We start from the raw sequence: 11,890 nt of genomic DNA on the forward strand, positions 1-11,890 counted from the left end.
TTCTTTGGTTGAAGAATGTTGGGAGTCATGACCTAGTCGGTACCGAATAGGCGTTTCACAGGAACGGCAAACAACAGCGAGGAGGAGGAGGAACATGAAGAGAAGGAGGAGGTATCCAATGAAAACTTAAGGACACTTTTGATGTCTTTGTCTTCGGGCGGTAACTTAAGTTTGACTGTGTACACTAATTCATTTCGTATGTACTCGCTGCGCGTGATGAAGTTGTCTTTGTAGGATTTTATAGACTGATCGTTTGGGAGATTGATTTACCCCCCCCGTAGCATCCGTATCCTGTAACTCAATACACACGACGCTTTCTCGCCAAAAGCAGAGCGTAATTTGGCACCCCTTTACGCACGTTATGTGCCGCTTCGCCTGCGTAATGTGCGCATCACCCAAGTGGAGAGCGGCAGGCACTCCTTTTTTTTCTTCTACAACTACACTGCAAAAAATATCCACATCCACGAATGCTCGCTCCATTGACATGTGTTGCTGAACGTTCCCAACACGCGTGTCCCTGTGGTGCCAGTGGGTAGACTGGTCTCGTCTCAGTGGACGAAGTTTGATTCGGTTGTAAAAGAGTCACTTTAAACAACTCGGGCTGGTCATCTTTTGCAGCGTCGGCAGTACGACTACGTCATTCTGCCAAACTACTCCCATTTTTCCCTCCCTGTTGGACCCACATCCACAGTTTAGGAGCGACAGGATAAAGAGTGTGGATCCGAGACGAAAAGCATGATGACCGGATTTCGACTGAACACGTCGCCGCTGAAAGAGCCGCTGGGCTTCGTCAAGCTGGTGGAGTGGGTGAGTTAGATGCATCTACTGAGTGTGTGTGAGAGTGTGTGAGTGTGTATGTGTCATACCCAGATAGCAGGGAGGTCCTTTTTGGGATGATCCTTTTCCCGGCGAGAAAAAAAAACCCTGAAGTAAACCGTTTTAGGGGGAATTTGTGAAAAATGCAGATGGAAATGTATTTTATACATGATGCGTATGAACATGACTTTTTCAGCATTTATGAACTTTGAGTTTTTAAATCTTAGAGGATGAATAAAATGCCTGCAGTAATGTAAAACTAAACTAAAACGCAACTAACACCCACTAATATGCGCCTGTGGTTGCAAGACACTTTTGTCTGCCTCTGCTTAATATTAATATCTCACAAAATACAATCCAGATCTTGAAGATTCAACGTGTGTAGTGGGAGTTGAGCTCAGTCAGGACCAATGAGTGCACTGGGTTCGTGTTGCTGGTTGCATGGGCCTGGCCTCCAGACCACACGGTTACAGATTAATGCACCGCTCAGCAATAATTTACCTCAGAGTAACCGTGCACACGGTTGGCTGCTCATGCAATCGAGACGTGCAATAGAGTTCCTTACGTGAACGTCTGGAAACCAGTTCTGCTCTTCATAACTGGGTCAGAGGAATCCAGTTCAGGGCTAATGCAGATCAGCTGCTCCAGTTTTTTTTTGAACACATATGGAGCAACACCCAGTCATCTGACCCGGGACCAGGCTGCTGCGTGACTGTGTTCCACTGGGTTGGCCTTATCTGAACCGGCATATTTAGTTACTCACAAAGGTCTGCGTGGTAAATGGTCTGGGCATATTTCCCGCCTTTTAATGTGAGGAATGTCTTGTGAGCATCCCAGAACACCCAATATAGTCTGCAGGGACACGTCATTAAGCAGGTCCAGGAGGATTTCATATTGTTTGTGTATTTTATTCAGTCAATCAAATCAAATACAATTTAAAATAAAGATAAAACAACAAACAAAATAAAAATATATGTATTTATATATACTACCACATACATCTTCCATATAAATATGTTTTTAATCACATTTATAACTCTCAAGAATTGTTTTATAAATAATTCCCTTGAAAACCAAAAAGGAGTTCACCATTCTTACATCAATTTCAACATTATTCCATAATTGGACTCCTACAACATAAATACATCTTCTTTTAATCCCTTTTTTAGCCTTTTGTACAGTAAACTTACAAACATCTCTCAAATCATATTTACACTAATGTATTGACAATAAACTTTGGACACAGTCTGGCAGTGACTTTGATATTGATGGTAAATTAATATATTTTCACTTCAGACAGATGGTTTGACAAAACAAGGAATTGCGAGAGGAATTGTGTAACTTTTATTCTGATGTTCTTCAAAATTAATGGAGAACATCAATTGTGAGTTCCTTTTTTTTGGGAAACATCTAACAAATTCTGGTTGGCGACGACTCAAATCTGTCATTTAGGGAACGTTTTAACACAAAGCTTCTGCATGCTCGGCAAACCTTTCATTAATAAATAACACGGGCAGCAGTGAGTGTTTTTGCCCCACAGGTTTTGGACATAAATTAAACGCAGCAGTAAATTAAAAAACAGCAGCGATGATATATTCTTTTTTGTTTTGTTCTGACAGGCGGTTCATTATCACTACTGCTGTGAATGAAACTGGACGGCTTCCAGCAGGTTGCCAACTGTCCATTTTCCCTGTAATCCTCTTGAATATTCCACTTTAAAAAATAAAAAAAGTTTACTTTGCAGAAGAGTCGTTTAGCCTCAACACTCGTACCTCCCTCGATGTTATCTCCCGTGCGGTAGTAAACAGGAAGGAGGGGTTGGAGTAACGAATGCCACAAGGCATTCACTCAACATGTGGAAGAATGATGATGATGAAGATGTCAGGTTTCTCTGCCAAAAGAGGGACAAGCCGGTTCCTTGGGCTTCTGAAGGAAACCCAGTGTCCCAATGGTGACGCGCCAGTGGTTTGTTTTCGTTTGGACAGACCTCAACGACCTTTATGTAAGAGCATCGCTGATCATGTCGATCGAGATATTTCAGATTTATGGGGATGTTCATCTCATCAAAGATGTCCAGCAATCTTTCTCCTTCCTCCATGTCCTCCATCACATAGTGTGAGTGGTTGATACGGTCCATTCACCTCCATGACCCTGTGGCGGGAGAGTGAAACAAGAATGTGAGAGATGGCGCCTATGGTGGTGTGTGTGTGTGTGTGTAGCCCCGAAAAACAGGAAGTGGCCGCCAGTGACATCTGGAGAAACATCTGGAGAGAGGCCTTGAGGTGTGTGTGTGTGTGTGTGTGTGGATCAGTACAGTGTGTGTGGGTGTTGTGGTGTGACGCTCAAGGCTTTCTAAAAGTCGAGGGGGTCTGTCCTGAGGATTTTCCCAGGGTGTGCATCCGTGTGATACAGTTGTGCTGATGAAACTGGATTTTTAAGTGGAGGTAAAAGTGTGTTTATTAATGTCCTGATAGACGAACACATCGATGCATGTCCGGACCTCACAAGTTGAGCTGTGAATCAGAGATCATTACAAGCGTGACCATCAGATAAAGAGGCAGATATCTACCTCAAGAGACGGTGGAGACCAAAACAGTGATGAAAGCAGAGTGTGTGTGTGTGTGTGAATAAACTTAGATTCAATACAAGGAGACTCGACTCTAAATGAATGATATTGTTGCTCCGTGTCTTCGAGATGTGAAAATAAGCCGCTTTTTGCAAGCATGTTCACTAAATCCACTTTTGAAGGTGTTGGGTTCCCATCTGTGCCGCTAGATCTTTGACTTGGTGTAGTATTGTGGCACAGCTGTCTGCTGCTCAGAGAGAATGTGTGAGAACGGTTCAGCACACATTTAGAGCAGAACCAATGAGATCCACAACACCGGAGTAAAGGGATATCAGCGAGAGTCCCAAGGAGCTCAAGCCCCTGAAAATCATGTGATCCGCCTGCTGCAGTTTGAGGGTTAAGCCGAGGAGCAGCCAGCCGGATTAAAATAATGTCGTATGTGTTTGGTTTTAAGGAGAGCATTAGCGTCACACGGCCGACACGCTAAATCGGGAGCTTTCTGCCCTGGCGAGAAAGAATTCAAGAGCCGAGTGGCAGCATTCGTCACATTTGATTTGATTTGAGAGAGGCAGGTCTATAAAATCAGCTCTTTGTTTTAAAGTATTTTCCATGTGAGAAGAGCAAATGAAAGAAGCAAATTACTTTAAATTGTTTGAGGAGTGAGTTTTTTTACGTTCAGCTGTTTGTTGGATTACACTGCCGGCCATCTGTTATTCCCTCGGGTTCTTTACCGCTGACGAGGTTTCAGGGAGCCGGCTTTCAGCCAAGTGTGGTGGTTCTGGTGACGTTACACTGCGCTTCCAAACTGTACCGCCCAGGAGCGCTCGCCCGCAGGGAGGAGCGCCATCAAATTATGATTCGTGATGGGTTTCTTTTCCCCTAGCCCATGTCTCTCAGTTTTTTGCATCGTAAGTTTATCAGAAAGGACGTCCTCCCTTCCGTTCAACAAATCCTCCGATGGTTCCCCCGAAGCAAAGGAGAGTTTTCCGAACATCAGTCTCAACCATCTCCCTAATCTCTCTCTCTGTCTCTCTATCTCTCTCTCTCTGTCTCTCTCTCTGTATCTCTGTCTCTCTCTCTGTCTCTGTCTCTCTCTCTGTATCTCTGTCTCTCTCTCTGTCTCTCTGTCTCTCTCTCTATCTCTGTCTCTCTCTCTCTGTCTCTCTCTCTCTCTCTGTCTCTCTCTCTGTCTCTCTCTCTCTCTCTCTCTCTATCTCTCTCATGTCTCTCCAAACAGCTCACGGCCATATTTGCCTTTGGAAGCTGCGGTGGATACTCGGGGAAGAACATCATATCTCTCTTCTGCGACGACGGCAGGAACGAGACTCTCGATGTCGACTTTCACTACCCGTTCAGGTGAGAACGTGTCATCAAACGATGGAATAAAACATGCTCTTTTTACAATGCCTGTCATGATTTAACCCTCCGTCTTGCCAGGTTGAACCAGGTCCCGCTCATCGAGGGAAACGCCACTCTTTGTAACCACTCTGTGCCGACGACGCATTTGGTGGGAGACTCCGCCTCCTCAGCGGAGTTCTTCGTGGGCATCGCCGTCGTCTGCTTTCTGTACAGCATGGTGGCCCTGCTGGTGTATTTAGGCTACATGCACGTCTACAAGGACTCTGACTTTGGACCCATTTTCGTGAGTATTGATCGAACAGACACGCACTCAATCCATCACTCCATCACTCCATCAATCGACTGTGAATGAGAGGCGTGTCCCTCGTCTCCAGGACTTTGTGATCACGGCGGTCCTGGTCTTCCTGTGGCTGGTGTGTTCGTCCGCCTGGGCGAAGGGCCTGCAGAACGTGAAGGACGCCACGGACACGGGAGGCATCGGTGACACGCTGGCGCTGTGCAAAGGGAGCAACGTCACCTGCGAGGTCACGGAGTTCGCCAGCATGAGGACCCTCAACATCTCCGTGGTGAGAAGAAATACAGAGCGGCTTCACGGACGGCCGGATCGTGGTCGCGAGCGCACCAATCTCAGCGTTCACTTCCTCTGCATTCATTTCCATCATGAAATCCAAACTCTTGGGAAATAAAGAGGTTATTTCTAGAAAGTTAGAGTCGTTGATTGTGGCAGCGTCCCATCCCTGCAGTTTATATAATATTACTTAAGAATAGCGGCGCAGAAATATTAAACAGCCAGAGTCCTTGTAGACTCACAGCAGGGTAGGACATTTACATATTTCTTAGGGGGCAATTTTTGCCCCACTGACTGAAATCCAGGAGCATTTCAAAATAAATTAGGTGCACTTTTTGAAACTTGTGAAATAATATTAAACCTTTGTTCGAAAATAATAAATATACTTATTTAGGCTTACAGTATATGAGCAATTGTCCTAAAACATAATATGACTATTAGGCGGAAGTGTTTTCTAAGATTTTTTTTTTACAAAAAACAAACAGAAAACATAAATCAGACGATCATATACAATTATATTCTTTTTTTGTGGTCATTCATTGTTATTAAATTTTTTAAACAACTATGAACAATTAAAACTTATTTCTTTGTTTTTATATAATTAAAAATGTTATTTATTCATTTTTGTTGTGTGTACATACCTAGTACAGGCAATACAGATAGGACACACAAAAACAAAACGCTAATAATTTATCTAAATTTTTAGAGGAAATTCTGAGGGCATTTGTTGCCCCTCTCCTAGTGATATCAGGGGCAAAATTATATTTCTTCGGGGCAGTTTTGCCCTTTGTCCTCGTGTATTTCCGACGCTGACTCAGTCAAATGTGTGGTTATTTTTGTTTACATATGCTGTCCAGTCGTATTAATCTGCCGGTTGTTTTCTGTCTGCGTTCCTCCAGGTGTTCGGCTTCCTCAACATGTTTGTGTGGGCGGGCAACGCCTGGTTCGTGTATAAGGAGACCCGCTGGCACTCCCAGAAATTCTCCTCTCAGCCCTCCTCCGCAAGGCAACAGGTCCCCGCACCGATCTAACCCACAATATAGAGCAACACAAAGCCGCTGTCACGCACACCACACATAGAGCGGTCACACACGGACACAATTTGAGCACATGCACACGTATGAGCACATGTGCAGACGCAATCACACGCACACAGACACAAGAAAGCTTTGAGAAGGTGACGAAGGGAGACTAAGTGAAGGATTTTTTTTTTTTAAGATTAAAAAAATGATGGATTTCTATTCGATTTGGATCTTTTCAACACGCGAGCAGCTGTAAAGGTACACAGAGCCACATTTGCGTTTTTATAAGCCGACGTGTCATAATTTCTTGCACATTCATGATTTACTTGAACTGAGAACAGTTCAAAAAGCAGCGTTCATTTCCCGAAAGAGTTCCTCTGCAGCAGTAGGAGGCTGGGGGAGGAAACGCATGTTCTATATAGTACCATGTGTAGATTAGCCTTTGTAACTTTTTTTTATTTCTTACCCGTTTCACATACTATCGCAACACCAATGCAATAGTGCAATTAAACATGTTTATGTCGAGATGGTTTTTTTAAGCAGATGCATCCACAGACGGGGATCAAACTTTATGGCAAGATGTTTGGGTAACGGTTGGACAACGACTGAATTTAATTATGCTTCATCGTGCCCTGATGAGTGTAAGTTACACGATTTCATTTGTTTAATATCTGCCACACGGCGGATAATGTGATCAAGTTCTTCAGGGTAGCAGAGCACAAGAGACAGTTTCCCGTGGTGCAATATGAAGCATAATACGAGTACCACATTAGAAAATGACATTCAATGAGTCTGGAAAATGACTCTTTCAAATATTCATTCATCGGCTCTCTCACAGTCGGCTCATTCGCCCTCTAGTGGCGGCGAGACAGTATTACATATCTGGACAAAGCTACATTTAGGATAACACATTCCCAAAAGTATTATTTTCACGATGCACACTGATGAGGGGAATCCACGTTAAAGTTATTATCCGTCACAGATTTTCTTCAGTAAGGGACAAGGAGACCGGTTGGATATACACTACCGTTCAAAAGTTTGGGGTCATCCAGACAATTTCGTGTCTTCCATGAAAACTCACTTTTATTTATCAAATGAATTGAAAATTGAATAGAACATATAGTCAAGACATTGACAAGGTTAGAAATAATGATTAATATTTGAAGTATTAATTTTGTACTTCAAACTTCAAGCTCAAAGGAAGGCCAGTTGTATAGCTTATATCACCAGCATAACTGTTTTCAGCTGTGCTAACATAATTGCACAAGGGTTTTCTAATCAGACATTAGTCTTCTAAGGCGATTAGCAAACACAATGTACCATTAGAACACTGGAGTGATCGTTGATGAAATGGGCCTCTATACACCTCTGGAGATATGTCATTAGAAACCAGACATTTCCACCTAGAATAGTCATTTACCACATTAACAATGTATAGTGTGTATTTTTGATTAATGTTATCTTTATTGAAAAAACAGTGCTTTTCTTTGAAAAATAAAGACATTTCTAAGTGACCCCAAACTTTTGAACGGTAGTGTATAATCAACCCGACGGCCACTGACTCAAAAAGCAGGAGAGTAGTTCACATCCGGTGCTCTTATCGCCACACGCACAGAGCACTCGTATGGCGCTCACTGTGGTGTTATGGTGTACCATAAGAGTTTAAATCCATAAAGAAAAGTTGATTGGAAGTTGGTGACTTAATTATTTCCGGAAAATGTTGCAGCATGAGTCAGCCAAAGTGTGTAATCCTTAAACTCCTCTGTGTCCGAAGACTTTAAATTGAAAAGTCTCAACTCCGGTACCAGATGAAGGTTAAATGTTTCCTTTCATAGTGTTAAAAAAGATCTGTTATTACTTTGAATATAGAAGAAACCTTTTCATTTTCACTTTCTATTCAAACAGAAACTGCTCTGCCAAAGCTATCGTTGTTTTCCTCATGTTTCAGCTTATTCCAAATCTCTGTATGATGTTAAATCAGTTTTGTTGTTGTCAAAACATTTTTTATTGCTTAGTTTTTATAAATCATCGATAAGACACAAAACAGTGAGCTGGTCTTGTGCTTAATGAACTTTAATGCCACTTTTTTGTCTTTTATATTTTTCATTTTCACTCTACGTAGATGATTATTTGAAGGAATTTCTGATGTTCTTTTATATCTTGTGCCTTTTTGATGTCATAACAATGTAAGTGGGATGATGATGATGAGTTCATATAACTCTGCTGCGAGACAAAGTGTGTGTGGTGTACTGGTTCTGCCTCTGCACGCTTGTAGTCATCATCCAACTCTAGCCTTGTCAATGATTCCTATGCATTTAACCTGCCAAGCTGTCTTCTTCAAGAGAGACATGCACAATTTCAATGTACCTTTTTGTTTTCTTAAATACAAATAAATGTTTTTTTCTTTCATAAATCTCTGTGTGTTTGTCTGGCACTTTGCGGTCATGCCTCCACATGGAAGTCAAACAATTTCACTAAATGTCTCTTCAACTTTGCATTTCCTCCCATGTCATGTTTGAAATAGGACATTTTACAGTGCAGCTGTAAACATCTTGAAAGAAGTGAGACATTGTTTGAGTTCAACTGTTGGGGAAAAATCGTGTGGCTCTTGAAGGTTAATAAAGGAGTGATAGCCTTTGAAGATGTTGACGCATTTGAGAGGGAGAGGATTGCGTTCAACAACAGCTGATCATCGGAAGTGTGCGTTTGACATGACTTCTTGTTGCACCATGTGATCACAGTGTATCATCTTCTTCTTCTCCCTCTGTGCAGGTGTCTTAACCACGACATGTAAACGTCGTGCAGCTGACAGCTTTGTTAAATCTGTTGCATAAAAGCTGGATTCAAGTGACGAGCTTGTTCACTATCGTCCGATTTGGAAGAGGAGTTGTGATGCCCTTGACGGTTTCTTGATAACCAAGAGGTCCAGAATCTGTTTATGTTGCTTTGAGGATTTCACTTATGAGTGAATGTAGGAAGCGTTAAACACTATTTTCAGAAATGGTGACAATGACAATATTATGCCACGTTTATGCCAAAAAAGTAGCCGGACACTGCAGGGAATCGAACCCCATCCCAGTAAACCAGGAGTACCATTACCAGTGCCTTTGTTCTTTTTGAGGCTTGTGGGTTATAATAATTTCTAGTTAACTAGGATAAATAAATAAATTAAATAATTTAATTAAGTAAAAATAAATGAATATAATAAATAAAATACATATAATTAATTAAATAAATTAAATAAAACAAATAATAAATTAAATAAATAGATCTTCTCTGTTTTCTGTTGATAAAAGTTGAGTCTCCTGGTCGTTGGTGTTCTTCAAGGCAGATCTCAGTTTCTCATTCTCAACAGTGAGCCGATTACCGACACTTCAGGGTATCGAACCCCATCCCAGTAAACCAGGAGTACCATTACCAGTGCCATTTTTCTTTTTGAGGCCCCCCTCCCCCCTCCAACCGCTCGAGATTCAAAGTGTTATCAAACTTGATCTTGTTGTTAGCCACCATCTCGGTCGTAGCTCTGACCGAGGCCTTTGCCCGTCAAAGGTCTTTCTCCAGTGTCTCAGTTCTCAATGCGTGGGTCTTCTGAGCGTCCTCGCTGGTGGTAACGTTCTCTTGATGGATGATGCAGGGTTTCTACGCGAAAAGCTGCATTTCTCCAATGACTTGTTTGTTGATACATGTCTTCTGTAGCTAACAAGTTGATCTTGTCTGAGTGCACTTTGGTTCTCTGTGTGTTGTGCCGAAATACTCAATAATGCTCGAAGAAACTGAAGTTGTTGTCTCAATCACTGCAGTTAAAAAGTCACAACATACAAACACTTCATACAAACACTGTCCAAAGGAAGTAATAAAAAAACATAAAAAAGTCATACATATTAAAATTAAGTCATAAAAACCATTAAATGTAAGTCATACGTACTATTAAAGGAAGTAATAAAAACCATTAAAAACAAGTCATACATATTAAAATAAAGTAATAAAAACCATTAAAATTAAGTAATAAAAACCATTAAAAGTAAGTAATAAAAACCATTAAAAGTAAGTCATACATACTATTAAAGGAAGTAATAAAAACCATTAAAAATAAGTCATACATATTAAAATGAAGTAATAAAAACCATTCAAAGTAAGTAATACATATTAAAATAAAGTAATAAAAACCATTAAATGTAAGTTATACGTACTATTAAAGGAAGTAATAAAAACCATTAAAAATAAGTCATACATATTAAAACGAGAATCAATTTGCTGTGCAGCGTAAAGTAATACGAATGTGAGAAATAATCGACCCCCTTGCCACCTTTTTCACCCCTCATGAGTTTGCGGGTATGGATAAAGGAGAGGCCGTCCTCCGCTTTCATCTCGTCTGAGTTTGCCCCTGAAATGCAGGTTCTATTTTCAGCCACAGGAGGTCAATGTAGTGCCGTGAGCTCGGCCTACTGAGCCACTTTGAGAATAGAAAAACATCCTGGTGCAGTACATTTGTCTCAATGGACAGATAATTCATATTTGTATTCATGATGTCGCCCCATTAAATTCACATATAAATGCATGCTGTAGATGAAACTTCCTCTGAACTGCTTTTGACCAGTGTATAACTGGACCCCATTTACAGTGCTTCCTTTTACACATATAACAAATTGCAATATATATATATATATATATATATATATATAAATATTATTTTGCTGGGGAACTACCGGCCATGTTAGGGTGGTGTTTTATTTACAGTTGAGTCTGACCTCTGACCTAACCTGCACACGGTTGCTGTGAAACCAATTCTAATAGGCGCATTACATGCACAAAACTAATCTGCAGCTGTAACCTTACAATATAATCTGATCTACTAATGCCATCATGTTATTTATAGCCCTGACCTTCCCTTTTCAAAATCCAATACACATATGACTTTGCAACTCCTTGGAAAGAGCTCACGGTACTCACATTTATTCGAATTCTAATTTTGACGCTGAAAGAATATTTAAAGATATAACTTTGGTACATTTTTAGACTAAAACAACAGTCCATGTTGTATATCACCAGCCTCAACCTACAGTAAAGCATAAAAGCAGTAAAGTATGTGGTTCATCCACATGGTCATTCCTGCCAGGGATAATATCATAACCTACACTTATGTCAGCTTGCAAAATGCCCAATGTCAGCATTTTTCATAATAGTCTATGTAGCATTGAGCCCTTGCACGTTAAGGTTTCCCTGTCATCAGTAGGCCTATAGGCCTGACCAATGAACAGAAACATCAGTGGATACAGTAAGAGTAAAGTAAACAACAGGTAGATGCTTCCAGTTATTATAATGTCTCCTTGGTTTTACAAACACACACTAACTATCAGCATTCATTAACCCTCCTGTTACCTTTAGAGTCAATTTGACCCCATTCAATGTTTAACGTCGGTGTTCTTTGGGGTCAATTTGACCCCAGGCTGTTTTTCACTGTGTCAAACATATAAGAAATATCAACTTTTTTAAATATTTAAAGGGCTATTTAGGTAGTCAACAAACAAACATAAAGTACCTCACACTTAAACTTGGGAA

At 41.0% G+C, this 11,890-nt stretch overlaps 1 protein-coding gene across 1 annotated transcript; it reads left to right on the forward strand.

Annotated features, from left to right (window-relative positions):
* The first annotated feature begins 619 nt into the window (after window positions 1-619).
* Window positions 620-10,109, forward strand: sypl1 (synaptophysin-like 1). The gene is made up of 5 exons (XM_056424576.1): window positions 620-807; window positions 4,620-4,738; window positions 4,820-5,024; window positions 5,116-5,307; window positions 6,209-10,109. Exons 1-5 carry the CDS (start codon window positions 736-738, stop codon window positions 6,338-6,340), a joined length of 720 nt encoding a protein of 239 aa, XP_056280551.1. The 5' UTR covers window positions 620-735; the 3' UTR covers window positions 6,341-10,109.
* Window positions 10,110-11,890: the final 1,781 nt, after the last annotated feature.

The sequence above is a fragment of the Pseudoliparis swirei genome, chromosome 10 (assembly GCF_029220125.1).
Source record: "Pseudoliparis swirei isolate HS2019 ecotype Mariana Trench chromosome 10, NWPU_hadal_v1, whole genome shotgun sequence".
Taxonomy (NCBI): domain Eukaryota; kingdom Metazoa; phylum Chordata; class Actinopteri; order Perciformes; family Liparidae; genus Pseudoliparis; species Pseudoliparis swirei.

What these genes read in the sequence shown, in the direction of transcription:
- sypl1 (XM_056424576.1), top strand. Translation starts at nt 736, where the DNA reads ATGATGACCGGATTTCGACTGAACACGTCGCCGCTGAAAGAGCCGCTG. An exon ending in TCGTCAAGCTGGTGGAGTGG is followed by an intron (nt 808 to 4,619) that starts GTGAGTTAGATG and finishes CTCTCCAAACAG; the next exon opens with CTCACGGCCATATTTGCCTT. An exon ending in CTGACTTTGGACCCATTTTC is followed by an intron (nt 5,025 to 5,115) that starts GTGAGTATTGAT and finishes CCTCGTCTCCAG; the next exon opens with GACTTTGTGATCACGGCGGT.